This window comes from Equus caballus, unplaced genomic scaffold, assembly GCF_041296265.1.
Source record: "Equus caballus isolate H_3958 breed thoroughbred unplaced genomic scaffold, TB-T2T haplotype2-0000440, whole genome shotgun sequence".
Lineage (NCBI taxonomy): Eukaryota > Metazoa > Chordata > Mammalia > Perissodactyla > Equidae > Equus > Equus caballus.
Window position 1 is genome coordinate 1,144,050 of NW_027222395.1, and position 25,928 is coordinate 1,169,977.

General features: G+C 53.8%; 1 protein-coding gene and 1 non-coding gene across 51 annotated transcripts in view; one reads left to right on the top strand and one right to left on the bottom strand.

Annotated features, from left to right (window-relative positions):
• LOC138923053 (ral guanine nucleotide dissociation stimulator-like) overlaps nt 1–16,155 on the top strand; it is a 90,334-nt gene extending 74,179 nt beyond the window's left edge. For 43 of the 50 annotated variants that reach the window (XM_070259627.1, XM_070259626.1, XM_070259628.1 and 40 more), the window contains 15 exons: nt 2,363–4,689; nt 7,577–7,687; nt 8,557–8,750; nt 9,352–9,459; nt 10,124–10,314; nt 10,461–10,741; nt 11,526–11,741; nt 12,087–12,190; nt 12,712–12,781; nt 13,560–13,628; nt 14,072–14,146; nt 14,733–14,765; nt 15,139–15,260; nt 15,466–15,557; nt 15,852–16,155. In XM_070259627.1, the coding sequence (XP_070115728.1) occupies nt 8,599–8,750; nt 9,352–9,459; nt 10,124–10,314; nt 10,461–10,741; nt 11,526–11,741; nt 12,087–12,190; nt 12,712–12,781; nt 13,560–13,628; nt 14,072–14,146; nt 14,733–14,765; nt 15,139–15,260; nt 15,466–15,557; nt 15,852–15,913 (1,575 nt within the window). In that variant the 5' untranslated portion in view covers nt 2,363–4,689; nt 7,577–7,687; nt 8,557–8,598 and the 3' untranslated portion in view covers nt 15,914–16,155. Of the gene's footprint in view, nt 1–2,362; nt 4,690–6,921; nt 7,176–7,576; nt 7,688–8,556; nt 8,751–9,351; nt 9,460–10,123; nt 10,315–10,460; nt 10,742–11,525; nt 11,742–12,086; nt 12,191–12,711; nt 12,782–13,559; nt 13,629–14,071; nt 14,147–14,732; nt 14,766–15,138; nt 15,261–15,465; nt 15,812–15,851 lie in introns of those variants that run through there. The other 7 variants (XR_011436175.1, XR_011436176.1, XR_011436177.1 and 4 more) reach the window with 3 other exon arrangements.
• Nucleotides 8,580–8,715, bottom strand: MIR8941-2 (microRNA mir-8941-2). The gene has a single exon (NR_127942.2). It is a non-coding gene; the product is annotated as a microRNA mir-8941-2 (primary transcript).
• Nucleotides 16,156–25,928: the final 9,773 nt, after the last annotated feature.

Genomic DNA, 25,928 nt, shown 5'->3' on the forward strand with positions numbered 1-25,928 from the left:
GTGCCTTGCTCTCTAAGGGATAAAGTCATTTGGAGGAAAATCAAATAACTATCATAGTTATTTTTTCCTATCTTATTTTTCCACTGAAGCCACTAGATATTTCAATCTTTCTGACTTCCTAACAGAATCCAGTAGTACTTTCCTTTTCTAAGGCCAATGAACTGTTATGTAAGGGGCTTCTCTTGCTTTTTCCAAACCCTCCTGGGATTCTGTTTATCTACTGTTCGTTTTCCACCCCCTGCTTTTCAGATTGCTTTGTTCACTGTCCTTGTAAAATAAATGTGGCTCATTAAAATAAGCAGCATTAATATGTATCTCTTTCACTGCATTTTATCTAATAAATATGCTGAAGATTTTCTGCATTCTGCATGTGAATCCTTTGTTGAATATTGGAAGTGGGACAATCTCTTCGCATCCTGTGACTTGCAAATTCCCTCTTGTAATGTGTCTTATGATGAACCGAAAGCCTAAATTTTAATGAATCCCAGTTTACTGATATTTCTTGTATGGAGAGTGTGTGTGTGTCTTCTTTGAGAAGTTTTTTCTACCCTGTGGTCCCGAGGATGTTCTCTTATGTTGTCTTCTAGAAGTTTCATTATTTTACCTTTCCCCTTTAGGTCAAAGTGTCCAGGAATTGAGCTTTGTGTGTTGTGAGGGTAGGGCTCAAGGTTTCCTTTACATCCATATGCCCGTCTCTACGAGTAATAACAGGCAGCATTGGGACAGGTGGACACAAGCCTGGGAGTTAGGGGTCCTGTATTCTCAGCCTTACCCTCCCTTTAAAGCACCCTCTGAACGTGGGCAGGTGATTTTCCCAGTTCTCCCTCCTCTCAGACTCCTTCCTTCCTCTCTTCCTCCTATCCTTCATTCCTCCCTCCCTCGCTCCCTCCATTCTTTCTTTCCTTCCTTCCTTCCATCTATCCACCCAAGCATCTGTCCAGGTATCAATCTGTCCAACTGTCCTCCTGCCTGTTCGCCTGTTTGTCCTTCTTCTCTCCTTCCATCCTCTTTCCTCCCATCTCTCAACTTCTCTTCCTTGTCTTTGTTCTTCCTGCTTTCCCTGTGACCCTCCATTTGTCCACTCTTCCTCTGTCCATCCAGGTATCCCCTCTATCTGTGCCTCTACCTGTCTCTTTGTTGTGTGTCTCTCTTCTTCAAGCACACTGTCTCTCTTGGGTTCATCTCACTCACAGGATCGAACATCCCTCTACTCACACAATCCCTCCTTCTGTCACTCACATTTATGGCTCACCTGTGAATGGTTGTCCTGGGACAGCCACTGTTGGAGTACAGAGGAGCCTGTGGGGCTTCACCCACTGTGTGGGGTCTCTGTGTCTCCCAGATGACAGCCCTTTCCACAGCTCCTGAGCTGGGCAGCATGTTCCTGCCTACTTCCTCATTGCTTGAGCAACCAGAAGACACCACAGGCCTAGGGGGCCCCTCTTCCTTCCCCAGAGGAGCTCTCCAGCCCCACACCTCAACTGACCAATTCTTACTGGGCAGCTGGGAAGCCGAGGTGTGCAATTCTGCTTTGAGGGCAAGCATGCTGATCACAAGGATTAGACCAATATTTCAATCTGATGCAGCCCTCAGAGAGCCCCTGGTCTTGTGAAAGTCACAGAAAATTCTAATACAAGGTGGGATGCTTTGAGGAGAAGCACCTGGCATCCTTTGGGTGGGAAGAGCTCTCTGGAGGGAGTTTTGCCCAATTGGGGTCTTTAAGAAGGAGTAGGAGTTATATAGGGAAATAAGGTGTGGAGCGTGTTCCTGGCAGAGGAAATTGCATGAGCAATGGCCCTGTAGGCAAAAACAGCATAGTGTACGGGAGAAGTGACAGGAATTTGGTTTGCCTGAAGCACAAAGCCTAACCCTGAGTGAATGCATCAATGAGGCTGAAGAGTCAGCAGGAGCCAGATGTGCAAGGGCTTTGAGTGCCAGGTCAAGAAGTTTGAACTTAACCCTGAAGGCCTTAGGGAGCCATGGGTGATGCTAGAGCAGGAGTGTTCTAGTGAGATCTTCATTTCAGAAAAATGCTTCTAATGTTCAAGGCAGAGAACATCCTTTAGACAATGCATCCAGTGAGCATGTTAGGGTGTTGGTTCCGGTGAGAAAAGATAAGACCTACCTGGGACGTGAATGAACAGAAGGAATGCATTGAGGAGCAATCTGTAGGTGCAATTGGTGTTACCGGCAGGGGAGGGAGGAGGAGCTGAGAGATATGCTGGCTTCAACTTGGATGAGCGCAGCATTGGGTGGTGGTTCCACTGGGAGCAAAGGCAACAGATGATACTGAGTTCAGGCTTCTGATCTGGTCTCAGCCCAGCTCTCAGTGATGGCCATCTCTCTCCCTCTCTTCTTGCAGCCAAGGGGCACGACCTGAAGGCCCTCACACTCAACTCCACCATCTCCAACATCCAGTATTTGACAGACATGAGCAAGAGCTCAGCCACATTGAACTCCACTGAGAGAGTCCTGCAGCACCTGATGAGACCCTGGTGCCAGCAGCTCCCGGCAGGATGTGTCCCAGCCAGCCGCACCCCACCTGCTGTCTCTCCTGCTCATCCTCCTCCTGCCTCCTCCCCTGCTTGGATCCTTGTTCAAGAAGAGCAGCCTGGGTCCCTTGTCTTGGGCTGTAGACTGATCTCCCTCAGGGAAGTCCCTTTTCTGAGCATATGAGAGTCATGAACACTTTCGGTGACCACCGCAGTTTTCACTCTTGCCACTGACTGCCAATTTGCTCCTCCCTCCCTCTGGCCCCCATTATCAGAGGATTCAGGACATCTCTCTAGAGTCCCCACATTCCTCTCTCCCCGGGCCTGCGGAGGAAGGGGCAGCCTCCAGCATGGAAGCTGTCTGCACCTACCACCCTGACCCCATGGCTCATGATGGAGAGTGTGACAGAGACCCCATGTGACAGAGAGCAGCATTCCTGGGTGCTGAACCAGCTGATCCACCATGTGACCCCGAGGGACCTCTACTCCCTGGTCAGCGACAGCCTTTTTGTCAGTTGTGAGTGTGCTGAGCTGGATTGACAGTGATTGTTACTTATGCCTGTTCTGCTTTATTTCCTCTCTAACAAGTCAGCCCAGGTTCTGAGTGGGGGACACAGAAACCACATATGTAAAAAGTTTCAGCTTACAAATGGAGACTATGTAAATGGATTTGTTGATCCCAATAAAAAAAAATGTGAACTATCTCACTATTAATTTTTATATAGATTGCCTGGACAGATGGTAATATCTTGGTTATAATGGGTTTAAATATACCATTAAAAATTAGTTTCACTTGTTTATTTTTACTTTTTTAAATGTCAGTATTTAAAAAAAGTTTAAATTTCATTAGATAGAGTGTGAAATTCTACTGTTGGACAGCACTGTTCAAGACGTGAAAATAAAGCCCAGAGAAAGTGGTTAGGGACAATTTTTCCAAGGAAAGGAGTCAATCTGACCCACGTGGCAATATGCAGAAAACAGTCTCATACACACATACATACACACACACACACTTAGTAAGCAAGACCAACATCATCATAGAGTTGAACCACTACTTCTCAAGTGGCAAGAGCTTGCAGTCCTACATTGCTCTAAGTGGACGAACCTCAGGAAAGGAGCCAGGAGTCAAGAAAATTTACCAACCAGGAAGATCTAAAACCAGAGAGTAAAGGTCAGGATCTTTGGTGAAGTTCCCAGCGGCGGATTCTGTTAGAGACTCAATACGTTAGTGAGAACTTTGCAAGAAGGGTTGTTACAGAACTCACCTATCCTTTCCTATGTAAAAGTACACAAGTTTTGTAAAGAATACTAGCTCCTGCCAATCAACGAAAAGATGGTAGAACACGAATATCGCCCTTGTAAATCACTCCTGGATTAGTGAGCCAGTCAGGGAACAGATGACAGTGGATTGAGCTGGACCTCGTTAGGCTGATTCTGACTTCATGACCATCCTGTGGATTGTCTCATGCCAGGAACTCTAAAACATGCTGTCCCCACCACTCTTTTGCCACCAAGGTCCACCAACCAGACCTTGCTGACAAATGCCCTGGCTGGGCCCCTTCTGACCACACCTGGAGGACTCTCCCCAAATCATACTCCGTCACGGCGCTCTTCCACCTGCCACTGGCCAGGGAGGCATTTCCTCCAAGGCTGACACTCTGTGTGCCCAGCTCTGGGAATGACACGTCTCCCTCAAGTGAAGAAAAGGATCTGAGTCAGAGCCTGTGGGCTGCAGCCATTAGGACAAGGCCTGGGGTTTGCTGCCAGAGAGAAGAGAACCTGTGGTGGGTGTGGGTCCCAGGGTTCAAGAAGCCCCCGTGATTCCTGGATAGAATCCCAGAAGACGATGCAGGACGGAGGAGGGATGCTTGGGTGTGATTGTCCTTGGGAATGTCCATAGGGAGGCGGATCTGCCATTGGTAATGCCTTCAACAGTGTTGCTCATTCATCGATTCATCCTGTCTCAGGGAGTGCTGTCTACATCCTTCCAGCCCCTAGTCTCCCGTCTGGAGCAAACAGACAGCGTCAGAAGAACATTTACATTTCATTTGTAATGTATGCGTACAGGGCATGCAATGTGCTGGATGTTGCAAGTGTTTTGAAACATTAACTCCTTTAGCACTCTCCATATCCTCACAAATTAGGTATGCTTATCCTTCTTGCCAACAACAGATGAAGAAACTGAGGCACCAATGAGGTAAGTACTTTGCCCTCTACCAATATCTAGGAAGTGATTGAGGTGGAATTTGAACATAAGTTGTGGCTCCATATTCTCTGCTCTTAACCATGTTCTTTGCTCCCTATGACTTCACACCATGAAGACGTTGGCTCAGTGTATCCATTTTCTTGTTACACCCGGTAGCCCCACTCTGATCTCTGTCTGAAAAAGATGCTATTCGCATCAAAACTGTTGCACATACACAACCAAAATGACTTCTCCCCATATCCCATGTCCTGGAAAATACATAGAGAACATTTCAAAACATTTCTTGCCCAGGCTGGGAGTGCTTCTGGGAAATCCCACTGTTCCTGTAAGAAGCCAAGGGCAGGCTGGGAGCTGTGTCTTAGGGGAAAGGTGAGATCAGGAGATGCTATGGGGTTACAAAATGGATGGGGGACCTCAGTAGGAATTGACTTCAGGATCTGGTGGTGTTTCAAGCTGGGTGCTAATTTTCTGGCTTTGGGTGTAGGGGCTGGTGCCGCATTCCAGGGAGAGGCCAGTCTCCCTGTGTTCTTGGGGAAACCAGACCCTTGAAAGCAAGGGAATGAGAATTTCCTTTCACAATGGACTTGGGAGGGGAAACATTCAGCCCAGAAGAGACAGTCATGATCCTGAGGAAACCAGAAGAAGCTGCCTCCTCGTCCACCAAGCAGAAAGCCCTCCTTCATGGACTCACTTTATCCAGATGAGACCAAGGAGGAGGACATCATGAGATGCCCTTGCAGGTGGGAGACCTGTGACAGTGGAGCCTGTGCCTGGGAGGCTCTGAAAGGCATCATAGGGGTGACATTTGCTGTCAGCAGGGTGCCAGATGAGAGGCACGCCTGCCTGTGTCTGGGAACAGTTTGAGTGTCAGGGAGAAGGCACCGCTGGCGCAGAGGCTCACAGGAAGAAGTGGGTCTGACCAGACAATGTCCGAAAGAGGGCAGTGTAGCTGGAAGGAGCCTGAGAAGGGAGAGGAGGGTAGATGGGGACAGGCAGGGCCAGAGGGCAGGAACTGGCAGACTGTGCTTTTCCCGTCGCTCTCTGATGACACTGCTCTAAGACATTGCACCTAGAAAATACAAATCCTTAACATCTCACAAATTCTGTGTGCCAGGAATGGGGCACAGCTTAGCTGGGTGCCTCCGCCTCAAGGTCTCCGTGAAGCAGGGGCTGCGGCTATATTGCGGCTCGACTCGTGGAGGGTTTGCTCCCAAGTTCACTCACATGCATGTTGACGGGGTTTGTTTGGACTGAAAGTCTGAGTTCCTGCCTGTCTGTTGGTCGATCATTCCCTCCGTTCTCTCCTATGGAACATCTTCATAGGACAACTGAAAACATGCACACTTGCTCCCCCAGTTCCAGAGATATAAGCTGCAGAGAGAGAGAGAGATGGAAACAGAAGGAGGGAAAGACGGAGGGGACTAAAGCCAATGAGTAAGAAGGAAGGGCCAGGCTTTTTGTTCTTAACCCTGGGTGGCAGGCCATCCCATCACCTTGGCTGCATTCTATTCACAAGGCAGTTCCTGACCACTTGTGGTTCCACAAGGACGTGCACAGCAGAAGACAGTGAGCACCAGGAGCCATAGTGGAGGCTGCCCACTACATAGGCCGACACGAGGCACTTGGGTCTGATTCTAAGTCAAACAGGAGACCTGGCAAGGTTTCATGCCAGTGAATGGAAGTATCTGAATTTCCCCTAATTTCCACCTCTTAAAGGTGCAGACCTGGAAATGAGGCCCAGAGGGGCAGTGACTTTCTCAAGGTCACAGAGCTGGAACCCAGTCCTGTTTTGAGGGGTACTCCACACTACATCCCACCCCTTCTTGTGATTCTTTCATCTCTAAGTGTGTGCATCAGACACATGGAAACCAGACCACAGGTGTTGTCGCTATTGTCTGTTCTACACTTGAGGATGTCCCAAGGGAGATATTTCTGGCCTCGTCCCCATCGTGCAGGTTGGGTGATTGAGGAGGCCCTGGGAGGCCCATTGGCATTTCCAGGACACAGAGCTTGTAGGAAAAAAGAGGTCGGAACTCAGCTGCATGTCCTCAAGCTGGAACCCTGGTTCCATCTCAAGGTCCTGTGTTGGGATCTGTGCTGGCTATTTGTGTACAGTTCTGGAGGTGACATGGGCAAGGAGGGTGAGCAGCCAAGATCCCAGAGAGGTTTTCGGTGGGTGTTATTGAAGAAGGCGCCCAGGTAAGGGAAACTTGAGGAAGTGACCTCACTTCCTTGGAGACAGACCCCAACAGAACTTAGCACACTGGTCTCCAGGCGTCCACATTCTAGACATAGCATCCTATTGAGCCCACTTGAGTGGCGACACTGAAGACAAGAGGATGTTCTCCTGCTGTCTCCCGAGTTGTGGAGGCTCTGGCTTCAGGAAAGCCAAGAAAAAGAGCCTTTTCAGTCACTATAGACACTGGCTTGGCCCTCACCTGCACCGCCTCTGTCCAACTGGCAGGAGGAGCACTCAGGTAACACAGGGAAAGCCAACCGGGTTAGGCCACAACTGGATGCCACCCGCACAACAATTTGAGCCTCCTTGTGTGTCGGAGGGGAGTGAGAGAGGGACGGCGGTGCTGAGTGGGGACCCACCCTGGGCAGGAGCCATTTGCTCGGTGTTGGAAGCCTGGCAGTGTGTCGTGTTCCCAGCCTAGCTGGTGGCTAGCAGGATGGGAGAGTAGGTGCTGGGAACCAAGCTCCTCTACCCATAGGTTAGTCCCGAGCCCTCCAGGTGTCATCTCATTCCCTCCCTGGCTAGAGGTCTATGCAGATGCTGCTCGGTACCTGATCTGTGCTGGGGTTTCCTCCTGTGGCCAAGTCGAGGCATGCCCCTCAGACCTCCCGGCCCGGCTCTCGGGCACTGTCTTTGCAGAGCTGCACGCAGGAGGTGGTGGAAGAGCTGACGGATGGCTTCGGGTACTCCATCTCCCTGGACAGGGACCAGCTGCACCGCGCCACCATCAATAACCAGGGCTGCTCTGAGGTGAGAGTGGGCACGGAGGGGTCTTCCCACCCAGGCCCCTGAGATGACCAGGGCAGGCCCAGAATCCAACCTCAAACTGCCGTTCTCCTGGGACCCTAACAGGGCTGTCCCCCATGAGTGTCCCACAGTCCCATTCCCAAAGGAATCTGGACTTCCGCTCCTCCCCACCAGCTGCATAGGAGGGTAGGAGGGCACTCTTTGCATTTTCCTAGGAAGATTAGAGAAAACGTTGATGTCGTTGTCACTTCCCAATAGGCCCTGAGTATCTTTGAATTTTGCCTTTTTTGGAAAATGAAAGCTCGATAACAAGGGTCTCCAAACTCCCTTTAATGTAAAAGAAATAACCGTCAGCGTGTTTGAAAGTCAAAGGGGTTCTCAGAACGTGTCACTGCCCTGTACACTGTTTCCAGACCTGGGAGGGGTGAGGTGGCCACATAACATTTCCCTCCAGGTCAGCGTCTGATGAAGCCTCAGGCAGTTAGAGGGGATGTCCCTCAGCCCTCACTTTGGGCGGTTCTCAGTTCTGAGCCACAGGACCTAGAGAAGCCACTTGGCATGCCTAAGCCTCTGTTCTCCTCTCTAGAGAGGGGTGTCTGTTGAGGATTCACTGGGCTGGTGCTCTGCACAGAGGGAGCTCTGTTGTCCCTCAGCGAGCAAATGGCCTTGAGGGAGCTCAGTGTGGAATCCTTCGCAGGACCAAAGTCAGATTGTACTTTGAGAGCCCAGAACTTTGCTGAGTTGGGACCCCTGTCTCTCCTGTCGCAGACGTCTGGGAGGGGCTAGGAGTTCCTGCGTCAGCTGCAGACCCCGATAACGCTGGTGGTTCGCAGTGGTGACCCTGACTCTGTGTCCCTGCTCGTCCCACCCAGAGTGAAGATGAGTCCACTCTGTCTGTCACTGAGGCCTGCAGGATGCGTGCCCTCCAGGCAGGCATGATGCAGAGGCTCTCAGAGACTGTGCTGCCAGCCTTCCCCAGCAGAGTCCTCTGCAGTGTCATCACCTCCCTCTGCAGCTACTCAGGCTCCAGCACAGCCCACCAGGTGCTGGACCAGCTGTTTCCCAGGTGACTGCCCACCTCCCCCTCAGCACAGTGGTGACTCTGCCCACTGCCAGCTGTGTGTCTTGCCTTGGGAATGTCACCGCATCTCTCTGAGCCTGAGTTGGCTCCTCTGAAACGTGGGGTGGGAGAGGATGAACTTGCTAGGCTTCTCCCAGGGATGAATGGGATCAGCCCTCCAGGTGCTGCCCTGGTGCCCGGCTCTGCAGAGAGGGTGGTGGGCCATGCTGTGGTTGCTGGTGGTGATTATTTCTCTGTCCCCCACGGAAAGTAGTCTTCCTCTCCCTTCACTGGCTTGTGGCTTTTTGAGTTTGGAAAAGCACCTGGAGAACACCCTGTCAAGGAGTTTGAGATGCCATCCAGCTGGCCCTGGTGCTTGTCCTTGGTGTAGCCACTTAGGGATCTCTAGGGCCACAGAGGGGCCACAGGCCCACTCAGACACCCAGGGTGGTTCTGCTTGGAGGTCATTCAACAATGTCTATGAAGGACCTACTCTGAGCAGGACTTCTGGACACACTAAGTGTCACTCAGTGACTGAAGCAGACAGCCTCCCTGGCCCTCCCCTCTAATCTGAGAGTCAGACAGTCACACTTGACATCATTCACAGGTCCCATCTACCCTCCATCCCGGGCGATGCCCTCATCCCCTTTGGGACACATGGAGGCAGCTTGGCCCATTGCGTGCGGGATGCTGGAGGACAGGACCACCTCCCAAAGTGAGTGGTCTTTGGGTCGAGAAGGACGGCCTCCTGTCTCTTGCAAACAGGGTGTGGGGAGAGGATGGAGGCTGTGGCCGGGTCAGGCCTGGGAGAACCCTGCATCTCACCCATCTTGTGATTCCCATGGGAGGGCTGAGTTCTGGTGGCTTCCACTCCGGCAGGACTGGACTCAAAGACAGCTGTGCATGGGTCCCAGGCCCCTTGAGAATTGGAAAGGAGACTGGGCTGCGTTGTCCCCTAGAGACCCACTCCCAGCAGAGTCCCAGCCCCTCCTGCCTCCCTTTCTCCACATCCACCCCTTGTGAGCACCACCGCCAGGTCCATAGTAGGAGGTGTGTGAGCAAGCTGCTCCCAAATCTGCTGGAGTCTTCATTCCAGTGGCCCACATTCATGCAGGGCTTGGGTGGGCTGTGTCCAGACCCTTGGGGAGGAGAGTATCGGTGGGAACAAGAGACTCTCACAGACTCTGTGTTCAGCCTGCTGGATGAGCAGGCCTGCCACAGCCAGGACAGCCAGCCGGGGCTCAGGGCTGGGATGGGGCCCTCCTCTGGAGGGGGAGGGTCTGGCAAAGGGGCGCAGATGCTAACAAGAGTGCCTTGGGAGGGCGGTGTTTAAGGAAAGGCCAGGCCACTGACTCTCTGGCCCATCTGCCTCCATGCAGTGCTATCTATTTCCTGCTGGGAACCTGGCTGGGCCAAGGGCAGGATTGCAGGGAGCCCCTGCGGTTTCCCACTTGGACCCTGCAGCTGGCCACTCTGCACGTCAGCTTTGGTGGCTCCCATGTGGAGGGCCATGCCTACCTTCTGCCAGGCCACCTGGAGCATCTCAAGGCCATTGAGGCCGAACGGAAAGGTGAGGGGACTGGAGTCTGGGAAGACTGTCTGTGTTGAGGTTCATGGGCTAGCGTTCCCTTAGAGGCAGTGGAGCCCTTCCTATCTTTGGAAAGGCACAGAAACTGTCAGGTGTGTGGGTGAAACTTTCTCTTTATCCTGCTCTAGAGCCAGCTCCAAAGCTCCTGCCACTTCCAGAGCCAGAGCCAGTGCCAGCCCCCGGGCTGGAGCCAGCTGCACCTCCAGTCTCACCACGTGTGGTAGAGCTGGAGCCAGCAGCCCCTGAGTCGGCCACTCCAGGACCAGAGCAAGGGCCACCATTAGAGGCAGCCCCAGAGCCCAACTGCCCCTGGGCCGTGACCACCGAGGACCAGCTGCGGGAGGAGAAGCTGAACATCTTGGACTTCCCTCCCCAGCTGGTGGCAGAGCAGCTGACGAGGATGGCTGCGGTGAGCAGAGGAGCTCGCGGGGCGGGTGGCCCCTGCCTTCCCGGTGCCATGAGCCACCCCACACCTGCCATTCCCTGCTCAGGATTCCGATGATCTGGGTCCAAATCCCTGCTTCCTTCCTTATCAACACTGTGACCTGGGCAGATTTCTTTCTCCCCAAGCCTTCGCTGTCCCCTAGCGAACACGGGACAGTAGAGACAGACACTCAGCACCTGCTGTATAGGGTGGCTGTGCCGATGAATGAGGTGGGAGAGAGTGGAAGGTGGGCAGAGTCTGGCCCTTTGGTGGGGGACAGGCACTCACTGAAGTGCTGCCAGGTCCTTGGGTGGATCCCCCACCTGCGCAGGTGGCACAGACAGCCTCAGCACTTAGCAGGAAGGTGATGTGTATTGACTCCAGTGGAGACAGTCAAACAAAGCTGGGGGTTGTCCCTGCCTCGGGGGAATGTGCATGGGAATGGGGTGTGGGACCCGAGGGGCACTGGGATGGGTGCATGATGGCCCTTCTGGTGGGCATGTGTGGGCTGCCTTCTGGAGCTTGGAGGAAGTGAGACGGGGCTGGGAGCAAATGTCCCCTCCCTTCCCCACAGTACTGTGTCCGGGGTCATCCTGGACTGGGTGCATTCAGTGGACACAGACAAAACCCAGGGACTCCCACAAGCCTCAGGCCACATGCTCTGCTTCCTGAGCTCCAGTTCTGATCTCACCCTGCCTGGGCCTATGGGGGACTGTGGACGCCGAGCTGGGGTGCGGCAGGACCGGGTGACACTCCGAATCTTCTGCAGGAGCTGTTCAAGACGTTGGTGCCCGCCCACTGCCTCGGCTCCATCTGGTCCGAGCGTGACAACAGGGAACGAGAGTACCTGGCACCCACCGTCCGTGACAGTGTGATGCACGACAACACCGTGGCCAATTGCATCCTCGTCACCTGCCTTGGGGACCCCAGCATGACAGCGCAGGACAGGGCCAGGGTGGTTGAGCTGTGGATCAGGGTGGCTGAGGTAAGCCTTGGCACGCCCTGTCTGGATGCGTGGGAATTGCCTCTTGTTTCTCAGCCCTCAGGATTGAAGTCTGGGGTCTTAGTCCCTGGACTGTCCCTTGACCCTCATGCCAGGGCCACATTGACCTTGACTTGAGGTCCCAGTGGGGACAAGCTCACTTCCTTCCTTGTGTTGAGCTACAAATCCTTGTGCCTGGCAGTGTTACTCGTCGGGTGGCAGGTGTGCCCTCCCTGGCTTCCCTGGGCATCTGTCTCCTCCAGGACAGGGGAAGTCCGTGAGGGGACAGAAACCAGAGGCAGCAGAACTTCAGCTCCCCATCACGGCTCCATCTCTTCCCTTCCCCAGGAGTGCCGAGGGCTCGGGAACTTCTGTTCCCTCCACACAATCCTTTCTGCCCTGCAGAGCCCTGCCATTGCCCGTCTCCAAGACACCTGGGGACAAGTTTCCAGGTGGGTAGTCTGCTCTCCAGCCAAGCACCATGAGGGTGAGGTGGCCCAGGCAGCCTGATTTGGGCCGGCATGTCCCCCAAAGTCAGCTGAGGCCACCTGGAAGACAGCGAACGCCGGGCACAGGAACTGAGCTGGGTGCTGGGTCTCTGAGTCTCTCAGCGCCCTTAGGCCAGCAGTTCTGTCCCAGGGATTCATTTCCTTCCAGACCAGATCCTGGCTTGAGCCCAGGTGGAGATTGTCAAGTGTTTCCTTTGCAGCAACAGAAGCCTCTATGCAGCTGAAACCAACACTGTTCCAAAGAGATCTGTTTGGGACATCTGGGAATGGAGGCCCCCGAGGACAAGAGGGGAGGCCCCTCCGCAGTCCCATGGGGACCTTAGAGCTCAGAGCACCCCAGTGAAATCCCTCATCCAGGCCCCAGGCGGTTTGGATCTGCTGGGTTCTCAAATAAATGGGATTTGCCTTCAAGCATCCCACAGTTTTTCTTGCTTTCTTTCTTTCTTTCTTTCCCCACCCCGCAGGGAGAGTTCTCGAACCTGGAAGAAGTGGGTCAGGAGAGAGAAACGCGTGAGCAGGGAGCTGCTGGTGCAGGTAACCTGGAGGCTGGAGATCTGGAAGGAGGCCAGAAGGAGAGGGGAGGGGAGCATCCCAAGGGGATCCTAGGAGGTGAGGCTATGGCAAGGCTCGGCCCAGGCTGGGGGTCAGAGAGCCCGGTGAGGGTGGGGCAGGCCGGGGCCACTCGGCCAGGCCCTGCAAGACACCCTGCCCTCCCCCTCCCTGTCTGTTCAGCTGGGGTCTGGACGCACCCCTGGAGTCCGGAGGTCGGGGCCTTGGTCAGATTTGGAGCCAGGGCTGGGGTGAAGGCAGCGGGGACAGGGCCTGTAGCTGGCACAGGGAGCAGCCTCTCCCAGTGGGTCTTTGAGCCAGTCACTGCCCCTCTGGGGGCCTCCGTCTCCTCCTCTGGGAAGTGGAGGGAAATGATCAGCGGTGCAGGCCTCCCAGCGGGGTGCTACCATCCAAGGGAGGACAGGAATGTGAGGAGATTTGTGCCGGCTCCTCCTCGAGAGGTGAGGGGAGAGCAGTGATGACACGCGGATGACTCTGTGTCCTCAGGAGACTCCTGGAAGCAGGTGACGTTCTCCTCACACTTTTCAGCTGAGGAAAGAGGGCCAGGGAGGCCTGGGCAGGCCCAAGGTCACACAGGACTGAGTCCTGGAGCTGGGACTGGTCTAGAATCAGAGCACCCTGGAGGTGGGAGCAGCAGAGGCAGCAGGGGACTGGAGCCGATGGCCAGGGTCTGAGATCAGGGGCCTTGGGGGACATGCGGAGGGGAGTATGGGCGCACTGACCCTGTCCTCGGTCCCGACAGGAGGCGACCTCCGTGTTAAAGACTGCAGAGAGGGCCCGCCAGGGAGCCCAGGAGAGGCAGCGGCAGCAGGTGAGGGTGACTGTCGGGGAGGGGCCTAGGAGTCAGAGGAGAGGGGGCTCCCCCTCCCAGCTGGAGACCTCCCTCAGGAGAGGGGCCTTCCTCCTCAGGCGAATCTGCTGTGGCTGCCAAGCATGACGGGCCTGCAGTGGCAGTGAGCGGGAGGAGGCCTGGAAGGGCTGGCAGCAGGGCAGATTTGGGGTGGGGAAGGGCAGGGGCCACTGCCCCTGGGAGGGGCCAACAGCCAGCCCTGGGACTTGACTGACGGAGTTTGGTGTTCCTGGAGGGGAGCGGGGGAGGGAATTGTGTGTGTTGGGGTGTCCCGAGGATCCTAGGCTGCTCTGTGTGGGAGCGTGGGGTGGGCAGGAGGCTGGGCTGAGGGGTTTCAGGGGAAGGTTCATGGGGGCACCTGAGAGCGGGAGCTCATCACCATGCCCATCCCGATGGCGGCACAGGGGGTCGTCCCCTCCCTGGTGACGTTTTTCCATTCCCTGGAGCTGCTGGACGCTACGATGGAGGATTATGTGGAGGTGAGTGAGCCCGGAGGTGGGTCCGGGGGCTCAGGCTCCTGAGGGTGGGGAGGAGAGAGTCCTGTCCTGAGCCCTGAGCTCTCTGCATTTGGCAAAGGTCCTCTCAGCAGGGCCTCCAGCCTCGTGTGGGAGTTGGGGTGTCAGGCCCATCTCCCCAGTGGGTGATGCAGGCTCTGCATAAGCCACCGTCCAGGTTCCCTGGGCTGCTGAGGCTCAGAGCTGCCTGACTGTGTGGCCGCAGGAGGTGGTGTCTGAGCTGGACTCAGCCTCTCCCTCTGGCCCTGCCAGTGAGGCAAGAGAAGTCGGGCCCCTCCCAGTCAGGAAGCACATCAGAGGCTGAGCTGTCCCTTCCTGCCTGAGGCCTGACTCTCCCCACGTGTCATCAGAGAGGGTTGGGTCACAAGGTCTGTTGCCTCAGTTGCTCTGCGCCCCCTGCTCTGGAGCCCAGAGACTGGCCCAGGTCCAAGTCCGGGCTCTGGATGGGCCTGCCCACTGGCAGTAGTGCATCATTGCAAGAGGTGTGGACGGGGGCTAGTGCTGGCCCCAGGGGGCTGTTTCTGATGGACTGCGGCTGTCTGCTTTCCAGGGCAATGTGCTCAACTGTCGGAAATGGAATGAGGTAAGCGGCTGTGGCCTCCCGGTGGGGAGGGTGGGGGTTGGAAATCAGAGACCCCCCCGCAGTGGGCAGGACCCCCTCTGACCCAATCCCCAGGGTGGAACATTTATTTGCACAGTTCGATATACAGAGCTAGGGATCCTATGGCATTGGTGGGTGGGGGAAGGGCTGGCATCAAAGACTCCTTCCTGGAGGAGGAGCTATTTTGGGCCAAGTGTGACAGCAGGCAAGCCCTGACTGGAATCGCAGGGAGGGAGGGTTCCCAAGTGGGCAAAGGCCCCAGACTGGCCCCTTGCCCCCTTCCTCACCCCCTCCACGAGCCCTGCAGGGTCCCCCACTCAGGCCCTGTGGGCATCCTGTGCTTGCTCTGTCCTAGCAATTCAAACTGATGGACGAGATCGAGCTGCTCCAGGAGGCTGCAAATCTGTACACCGTGCAGCCCGATGAGCACTTTGGGGCCTGGTTCCAGGCCGTGGAGCCCCTGAGCAAGGAGGAGAGGTGAGTCGGGTCAGGAGTTGGGGGAGGGCAGGGCAGCCTTTCTCTGCTGACCAGCTCCAGAGCCCATGGCCGTTGCTCCATGGTCAGCCCCTGATCTGATTGCATGGCGACCCCTGGGGCCCTTCGACTCCAGCTGCTGGCAGGCTCCAGGACGCACATGTGATGTGTGGCTCCTGAGAGCTCCCAGCTCCGCTCTGTCCTGTAGCTACAGCCTGTCCTGCCAGCTGGAGCCCCGATACCACTGGGTCAGAAAGATTCGACTCTTCTTCAAAGGCAAGAAGAACCGCTCAGGCCAGAGTGAGTGTCCAGACCGGCAGTGGCTGAAACCATGGGCTCAGGAAACATTCAGGCTGAGCGTGGGCCTGGGGAGGCAGACAGCTGGCCCTGGGTTCCAGCTCCACTGCTGAGCAGTCCCGTCCTGGGCGGTTGCACTCACGTTTCTGGGACTGGTTTCCTCCTCTGTGAAGTGGGTGACGCTAAATCAGATGGGGTTCTCTTGGCTGACTGAGCACAGAGCGCAGTGGGGGCCGGGATGGGGTGTGCACTGTGGTTCCAGGGCAGGCCGCTCAGGAAATGCCTCTCTTTCTCCAGACACCAGACCCCCAACCAAGGGCCCAGTGGTGGTGGTCAATGACCCTCCTGAGACCAGCTGAGCTACAGCGGGGACACAGCATTGACACTCAGGGTGCACAGGGCCACCTCCCCTGATTCTGATGAGGAGAACTTTGTGATCCGTTTCTTGGGGTCCCCTGTTGGCCACGAGGGAAGGCACCAACCCCTCTTCCCCCTCCCCCCTTTTGCCCAGCACCTATTTCCCTATTTGGCAGGGCCATATTTTGCTGTCAATGGTAAATGCTCCGTTTGAGTATTATATTAAATTGTTGCTTCTTTCTAATCCTGGGAGTGGAGGTGTGAGTCTTTCGCTCGCAGCACTCATGGAAACCAGATCCAGAAACTCACATTCCTCCTCGAATTTAGAAATCTCCCAGAGTGAGCGGCTCAGTTTATGTGGAGAAGGGAGAAGTGCCAGTCCCCTCCCTGGCTACTGAAGGACGTGCCCAAGTGCCCCTCCCGCCGAGGACAGGATCATTGCAGTGTGGTTCACCCTGTCCAGGAGCAGAGATGGCCCCTCCGACCTCTTGGGACTAAGCGGTTGGAGGCGTTTTCTCAGGCAGAGCCACAACCACTAAGCTGGGTGTGTCTGTCAAACTAGCACGTGCCTGTCCCTAACACACGTCCTGCCCAGGACAGTGGCTGCCTTTCGACACTCTGCTGGAAGAGGGAACATTTTCCCAGTTTCTCTTGCACACAGATTAGGACCTTGTTTTCTGATTCAGTCTCCGCAATGGATTCAGCTCTAAGTGGGGAAAATACCGTCAAAAGCTCAAAACGTGCACATAGAGAGGACGAGGCCAGAGGAAGGTCCTGTGGACATGGACCATGGGCAGGCAGGACTCTTCCTTCTCGGGCCCACTAGGGGCTCCCTGTTCACCTCTGACCTAGACTGGATCCCCCTGGGCTTCTGGTCCCTGACTCCGAATACCATTTCCTGCTTGTTGCCTATCCAAGGGGAAAGCTGTGGGATGCAGCTTTTAGGGCCTCAGCCAGGTCTCCCTCCATAAACCTAGTGCTCCCTGTGAGGTAGGATTTTCAGCATCTCTGCACTTTTGCATACAGTTGTATCTTGGGGCAGAAATTCCCTAGATGCCCCCAGCATTTCTCATCATCATCGTGACCAGGAATGACCCTACAGTCTCCCTGCTGCCGAGGGTGACTTCTGGGCCTGTGTGCTTCCCAGGCCTGTGGTGTCGGACAGTCCCAAATTTACACAATCTGGAGTATTTTTAGTGATTTTCCTAAAGTCGTTGCTGTGCCTGAGCCCAGCAAGTGTGCAGCCCCTCGGCTGGGTGTGTTCTTTTCCACAGTCTTGTGCTGTGGTTCTGTCATGGGGATATGTGCCTTTCCTGTTGGGAGCTTTGAAAGAGGAGGCCTAAGAAGGGTGTGAGTTGGGGGTCTTGCGGGGAATGTCAGCAACCTGATGATCTGTGGATGTGCGTGGACACAGCCTTACCAAGGGAAATGCTGAAATGCTTCCCATCTGGGTGCTAAACAGACACTGCTCTGAGCTCAACAGGAGCACCGGGTCCAGAAGCAGGAGCGAAAGCGTGACCACCCACCCTTTGCAATGTCGTCCCTTGGAAAGAGCCTGAAAGACAAGGGCAGGGTGAAGCGCTTGGCACTTCTGAGTTATCCCCTCCTTCCTGGTGGCTGCAAGTGTCACTCAGACACAGGCAGGCTGGGCTCTGCCAGGGAGGCCATCTCAGCACAGCGGGAAGCTGAGGATCAATCCTGGTCCCCGGCAGCCCAGGTCTTTGCTGATGCGGCACAGCCACCCAGCAAAGAGACTTGCCAGAGGAAGGTGGGGAAGGCTGTGCTGTCCCTCGGAGGAGAAAGAGTCGTGGCAGGTCCCAGGGCTAGCCCAGGGCTGGGATGAAGGCATGGGTGTCCCAAGAGAGTCTCCTCCGGGACTGGGGTGCTCCTGAGAGCCGACCCGGCAGGTAGCAATATTTAGTTTGTTGTGGGAGTACAGCTGTGGACACAGGAGGCACCATTCATCCCATCTTTGGGTTTCCAAATTGGAAGTAGGTTGTGGAAGTCCACGAGGAAAGAAATTAGCAAATCTGGATGAAATGTTTCTTGTTCAAGGCACACAGAAGTTACCAAAACTGGCTTCCTAGGAGCTGACTTAGGGGAAGAGAAAGTAACAATGTGAGTCCCTTGAAATGCCTCAGGTGAATATGGTGTTGGCAGGAAATGCTCAAAATGTTTGAGGAACTGGTAAGCTGGGTGCCATTTAAACTATTCCAGGTCTAAGGACGGATGCTTGCATCTTGGCTTCCAGTGCAAGCGAAAACAAGGCCACTTTGGGATTCAACTCAGTCTTTCCAAAGTGGTCGATGAGACGGCGTTTGTACTCCTCACTCACGGACCTCGAGAACTTCTTGCTGTGTGGTCCATGCACAGATGCATCTTCCATTTATGGGAGCTAACAAAAAAATCTGTCCAGTTGACAGCCATACCATCCAGCCTAATGCCGTCTCCCCCCACTCACAGTGCCCTGAACACCCGTCTTGCTGATTTGGACATGATTTGCCTCATCACAGTGAGAGAGCCATGCCAGGGGGTTCTAGAGCCCTGGGAACCATGTTCACACCCCCTCTATCTGCCAAAACAGGAGCATCTCTGGATGGGTAACCTGAGTCCAGAACCCTGCCTTTCTCTAGGCTTGGCTTAGGATTTGTCCCTGAATGGCATGACTCGACCATTCTCCTGAATGCTGCCCCCTGGCTTAGGTGTGTCTGGAAGAATTACCAGCATAGACTGGCCTTTCTTTCACCCTTGAGGAGACCAACGAGAACGCCCCTCGACTCGCCAACCTGCCCCTGGGTTTCGATGTCTACCAGGCCTGTCCCTGTGATGCCAAGACCTTGGAGAGCACACTGTTCTGGCTCTGTGGAGGGAATCGGACTCTCCCTAACTACAAGCGCCGGACTACAGCAAATCCGTGGCCACTGTTACAGGAACAACTTCAGCAGTGTCAGCCGAGGTCGGAACCCTTCTGGAGCTCTCCAGAAGCCCCCAGGTAAGAGGGTCTGAATGCTGGAGAGAGAGATTCTGGTCTTCCCCCATGCCTTTCTCTCAGCCAATCACAGGGAAAGGCAGAGCTCTACATAAGTCCTCCCAGGGACATCCTCCCATGGGGAGTTTGTTAACTGGGTTGGGAAGGAAGACCACGGTGAAGGAGAAGTGCCGTTGAAACATTGAGACTCAGCCCAGACTCATGCTCAAGGCCAAGGCATCCACCCCACAGCTCCTGGGAATATTGGCTGAGGACAGCTCACAGCTCTTTCCCTCACAGGACATTCCCACAGCATAGGGAAGCGCCTAACCAGAGGATGCAGCCCTCTCCAGGGACAGCCAGGGGCCCATGTCTGGCAGATAAGAGAGTAAGAAGCCTGGTCCCCTTGTCTCAATTTGGGACAACACCAAAGGGCCGTCCCAGCTCCAGAGATCCCTGAGGGTTGGCTGAGACCCAGTGGCAGCAGGCTTGGGCTTCAGCTTCTCCTGCGACCATCTCTGCTTTGCTACCTTCCCATAGGGATATCTCTCCAGAACACTTCCATACACTTTCCACATGCAATACTCCCCATCAGACTTAGAGTCTCTTGGCAGGGCCCTGATATGTGACAAGCAGCCGTCAGCAGACACGACTTCTGACCATAGCAATATGAGATTCGGGAAATTCTGCTTTGGGAGAATCACCCTTTAGACAATCTGAGAGGGTAGGTCATCGTAATCTTCAGGACAACCTTAGGTAATGCTCTGGTAAGAAATTAAATGCAATGATTAAGAAATCCATGACTCAAGATGTATTTCTCCTCAGATTTACATCAAATATTGGTCGCCGGGGTGAAGGGAACCCTGCTTCCCAAGTCTCGTTGGGCAAGGCTGATGGAGACCCTATGACCTTGTTGCTACACCATCTGAAACTCACGCCTTCTTCCATTGCCACTGAAGGACACAAAGAGCATCTGGGGCCTTACACACCCTCCTTTCTCCTTTGGCCTAAAAGTGATGCCTTGGGCAGAAGTAGCCACACGTCCATTCGAAAACCAAGAGGGCTAGGAAACCTAGTCTTCTGTGTGCCAGAATGAAAGGAGAACTGGATGCAGTCTGCCACGCTCTTTCTCTACACCAAAGCAGACAGTCGCTCTCCCTGTCACATACAGTGTTCCCTCGCCCTGTTTCCCCAGGAGGACATCCTAAGACCCACTGAACTCAGGATCTCTAGAAGATCCTTAGGCTAACAGATCCAAGTGTTCAGTGGCCACACATGACAAACACTACAGAACTTTCAGGGTTGGATCAGAATATCTCCTAAAGAAACTATCACCATCGATTGCAGTCAGCATCCCCCAGAAACGCTGGGGAGGGGGAGAACCTGATTTCCCTAGTTGTCACGTCATAATATTCCAAATGGTAAGTTTTCTGCCAAAAGCCCCAGAGCATACAAAGAGACAAAGAAGGATGGCTCCTACCTAGGAAAATCTAAGAACAGATGGGGCCCCTGAGGAAGCCCTCAGGGGCGAGCACACAAAGCTTTCTCTGGTTGTTGCTGTTCACATTCCTGTGTTGAGCCTCTGTCTTCCTAAGTAGCAATATGCTGAAAACCTCTGTTTCAGGGTCAAGACAGAGTCAGAGGCCATGGATGCCGGAAATGGATTTGTCTCTTTTCTTCTGTCTTTGTCCGGGACTGTACCTACTGCCTCATCTCGATTTACAGGGAAAACCTGGGAAACCTACCCAAACAAGTGTGTTTTGGTTCCTGCAGGCAGAATACGGAAAATATTGCAGTTATTTTGGGTGACGAAACTCAACTTCGTGGAGCCACTTTCCACCTCAAGGTGAATTTTGTTTAGAAAAAATTAAACATAGAGTTATCAATGACCTAACACGTTCATTTGGGATTTTCTGGCATGGAGGGCTGTGGCATCTGATCCGAAGGTCCGACTGTGGACCACATTTCCCAAAGGCCAAGGGGCAGAGACACGCAGCTTCTCTGTTTCCAGTAAAAAAAGACTCCATTTCCCAGCAGGCAGCGGGCAGGAGGGGCGCGGCTCCAGGCGTTTGTGAGCAGGCAGTTGGCCAGCCTGGGCTCCGCCCCCACGGGGGCCGTCCTGTTGGCCACGCCTCCCAACACGCTGTGCTCCCGAGCTGGCACAGCCTCTCCGCTCACACTGCTCCTCGCGCTCCTGCCGTCTCCCCACTCAGGGCGGCTCGACTGCCCCGCCCCTCTGTGGCCACGCCCCCTGCTCGCCACGCCCCCCTCGCCCCGCCTCCCCGCTCTGCCTGTCACTCAGACTTACGCTCTCTGGCCTTCCCCAGTGAGGCTGCAGGCTGCAGCCCCGGCTCCTCTGTCTCCGCGCCTCCCCGCTCGCCACGCCTCCTCACTCGCTCCGCCCCCCGCCCCTGAGCCAATGGGGAAGCCCCAGACATCCGCGTCAGGCTTGGCGGTGCCAGCGTGTGGAGCCGGTGAAAGGGGCTGCAGGTTCAGACCGGCGTGAGGGGCGTGCCTGACGCGGAGAGCCGGCAAGCTGGGGCCTCGCGGGCGTCCGCGACGATCCGGTTCCCCTCAGCCCAGTGCGCGCGGGGCTGTCCCGTCCAGGCCTCGTCCCTCCTGGGCGGGGGCGGCCGGTCCAACGCGCGCCGCGTCGGGCGCTCGGCCGGCGGAGGACGGTCTGTGCCGCCCTGGCCCGCGACGCCGGGGTCCGGGCGTCGCTTCCGCGGGGAGCCCGGGCGGGAGCGCTTTGACGGGGCTCCGCGGAGACGAGGAGGCCCTCGGAGGACGGCGGGCAGGGCCGCAGCGGGGCGGGAGGGCCGCTCCGAGGGGAGACGCGCCCTGAGCCCGGGCACGGGTCCCGGACAGCCTTCCGGGCGGCGGCGCGGCCTTGGCCCGCCGTGTCCGCTGAGGCTTGCGGGGCGCTGTCCTCGAGGGCCGGGGCGCGGGGCTCGCGGGCTGCACAGGGCTCCTCGGGGCCTCCGTCCCCTCCGTCCCCTCCGTCCCCGCTCCCCAGCGATGGCGGGGCTGTCCTGGCGGCTGTCTGAGGCTCAGAGAGGCAGCCTGCTGAGCTCCCCGCTCTCAGGGGCTCGAGGGAGGGACAGCCGGCTGAGTCCGGGCGGAGGGAGTGGGAGGCCGCCTGCTTCTCTACCTGCCTCCCCGCGACTCACCTGGTTGTGTCTCGCCTGGTGTGGACGCCTCCCGTCTCCCCACAGCTCCCTGTCCTGGAACGACCTGGACGCCCTGCTTTGCTGTGGGAGGGCGGTGGGTTGGGGGACGGTCGAAGAGCCTCCTGAGTTCTTGTTCTTGTTCTCTGTTTTACTGGGATCGCCTGTCGAGGCTGAAATTTGCAAGCGTTGGAGGAAACACAGGGCAGCATTTCTTTGTAGGAGTTCAGAGCGACAGCCACTTGCTTTTGAGGCCATGCTGAGCAGGATGGTTTGGGGAAGGATTTGGTCTATGATCATAAAGCAGTTGCAGAGGGAAGCAGAGGTATTTCCTGTCACCATTGGGTCCTGCTGGTGTTTATGCTGTTGCAACTGGCGTGTCGTGATTGGCATTAAGTTTCTGGGTAGATAAGGCGATGTTCCTCTGCTCCCTGGAGAAGGGAAGGTGTCTCGGGAGGTCGCTTAAAGGCTTTCTCTGCAGAAGGGGCCGCAGGTGGTGTTCTCTGCCTCCTGACGGTGCCGCTCAGATTCTGGGTCGGCACAGTGACCAAACTTTTGGACTTAATAACAGGTCACCATGTGAAGCACTCCTGTCACTTCAGCGCTAGCATCTGCGTGAACAATCTGCACGGATATTTACAGGGTAACGGCTTGCTGTTGTGTTCAGTGCTGCAGCAGTTGTTAAGCTGATGAGATGATGCAGGGCTGTGTCAAGCGTAGAACCTCGCTGACAGCAAGTGAGAAAGGGCCCAGGAGGGGCCATCTGACCTTTGTAGAGGCGTGACTTCCAACGCGATGACTCGTCCACGGAGGAAGGTGGATCGGTGCTCTCAGGCTGTTCTGTGATGACATCTAGGTGAGCACAGCATTTTCACAAGTGCTGAGGGGACGTGTGATGGTGTGAGGGAGCCTTTTTATTGGTAGTTACTTTGGGGGCATCACTAGGGAAAATAAGTTAGAGAGAATGTAGTGACACCAAGCCCTGCCGGTACAGACTGATTCTGGAAGGAAACTCAGGAATCAAACTTCTTTCTCTGTTCTCTCTTTTCCAGTGTCTGTGCTTAATCACGGGGTCTTCATTCCTCAATAGTATTTCCGTCTTTCATGGTTTATTCTTTGTCTCCCATTTTGGGAATGTCTGTTTATCCTCCTTCAATAGTTTGTTTTTACAGTCATTAAAAAAATCTTTTTTTTCCCAGCAATTGATGTATGGTAGGCACTAAATCTTATTCTGGATATTAAGTAATGACTAAGACACTGTTTATTCTCACAAGGCACTCATTGGCTAAACATGATGGGAGATGTAAAAAAACTGTAATATCCAGAGGTGACATTGAACTCTGGTGAAGTCTATCCAAAGAAGTTGACTCTTCAGTGAGAGTCTAGTGAAAGCTTCACAGACAAGCTTGTGACTGCGCTCAGCCTTGAACAAGGTGTTGGAATCCTCCCAGGTGATCGAGAGGTGGGAGCACTCCAGGATGAGCCGGGAGAGGAGGACATTTAGGGGGTAATTAGACTGGAAGGTGTGTGTATAAAATTGCAATACGACATTGTAATTGTGATGCAGATTATTCCTATCTGACCAATCCTGCATAGCAGAGGGTGGGAAATGAGCCTGGTCAGAGAGAACACAGTCAGGTTAAGAAAGAGCCTTATATTTTGGCTACAGGATTGTGGTTTGATTCTGAAATTAGTGGATGGTAAGTGCAGGTTTCATGTGAGGGGACAGCCGTGATCAGGTCTGCTCTGTGGAAAAGTCACCCAGGTCAATGTGAGGAACAGACTGTTGCTGCTTTCAAAGTGTAAGAGAGACTGAGGGACGGAAACAGCACGGGAACCCTGGGAGTGGAAGGAGAGGAGCGGGTCTCTGAGGGGTGAAAAATAACGTATCCCAAAATTCCGATTAATTTTTCCATTAAGTAGTGAATTTTTACTAGAAACAATGCCAGAAATGTTATATTCATTATTTAAATCTCCCAGAAACTATGAATTTGGTATCATTATCCTGTTTCATGAAGAATGTGACTGTAGTGACAGTGCTTGTGCAGGGCACATAATGGAGTCTGGAGACATGTTCAGAACTCATGGTTTCCAGGTATTTTGCATTTCGCTAGTACTCTGATTTTTAATTCACTTTATTTTTTGAACAGTTGTACAGTTAGAAAAACTTGCTGTGATAGTACAGAGAGTTTCCCTCAGCTCCGTTCGCAGTTTCTACTCTTATGAACACATCCTGTCTGTTATCCTACACTACATTTAGTCCTTTCTGCCTAGCCTCCCCTGGCTGTGACAGGTTCTCGGGCTTTCCTTGTTCTTGAAGAACTTGGTAGTTTTAGGGAGTAATGGTCAGGTGTTTCGTAAAATGTTCTCCAACAGAATTTGTCTGTTTTATTTTCATGATTAGATTGGGATTATGGATTTGTGGCAAGAAGATCAGAGAGGTAAATTGCCATTTTCATCTCATCATTTCAAGGGTCCATGCTCTCCCTGTGACTTCCCCCCACTGATGTTAATGTTGGTCACCTGGCTGAGGCAGCGTTTGTCAGATGTCTCCCCTGCGCACTCTGTCCCCTCTGTCCACACCGTGCCCTTTGTAGGGACTTTTGTCTGTGCAGCCCGCGCCTAAGAAGCGGAGAGTTAGCCTCAACCTCCTTTAGAGCAGAATGTCCGAATGAATCATTGGTATTCTCCCGCACAGGAGATTTGTGTCTTTTCATTTCCTTATTATTCAGTTATTTACATTGGTACAGTATTGATATTCATACATTCTCCGGATTATAATCCAACAACTTTATTTATTTTGTTGCTCAGGTTGTTCCAGCTTTGGCGATTGAGAGCTCCTTCAGTTAGCCGATGTGTCCCTTTGGCGTCCCCCCAGCATTCTTGGCTTTTTTTGAGTAGCATTTCATGACTTTCTTATGTTGAATGACACTTTAGTCTCATTTTCTTACATTTCCTTCCCGAATCCTAGAATTGGAAACCCTGTTTCCTTTTGTTGGACTGTGGTATTAGAATTAAGACCTGGGTACCAGGTGTGTTTGCAGCTGTCAGGGCATTAGGTTCTTTCAGCGGACATAGCAGGGAAATATATCTGTGTGTAGTAGCCTGTGTGTATTCAAACACCTATAAATCTATCTATACACAGCCTTCTGTGTCTATGTTCAGCTAAAGTAAGTTCACACTGATGTCTCCAACTCTATCACCACGTGGATCATTCTAGCCTCTTCTCCTTGCTTATCTGTAAACTCCTACTCCAAATAATAACCTTGTGCCCACTGTTCACTGTCCATTTACTTATCTGCTCATTTTCAGTCCACATGGATAGAAGTATCAGCATTGTTAACAATACCCCCCGGGTCACAACTTTATCAGCTACAATACAGTGCGTCTGCACAGTTTCTTTCATCTTCAGTTTTACAGACTCGACTCACTTCCCAAATTACATATTTCTGCACCTTTTTACCCACTCCCTTCATTCAGACTGTTTCATACATTTGTAATACAGTTAGATTTTTTCCACAGTTTTCATTCACTTCGGGAATTTTCTTGGACACATACGTGGCTTTTTGCTTGCACACATTGTTTCACTCTCTGTGCTGTAAAATTCAGAGTTTTGATAACTATCTAAGGTTTTGTCCATATTTACAGTATTATGCAGAAGAGTTTCACTGCACTAAAAAATCCCTTGTGCTTTATCCATTCGACTCTCCTTCCTCTTCCATGAAGACCGTGCTACTACTGACATTTTATTGTCTCTATACATTTGCCATTCTAGAATGACATAAAATTGGTGTTCTACAATAGCCTCTTCAGATCGCTTCTTTCACTTAGAAATAAGCGTTAAAATTCATTCATGTCTTTTTGTGACTTAATGCTTTGTTT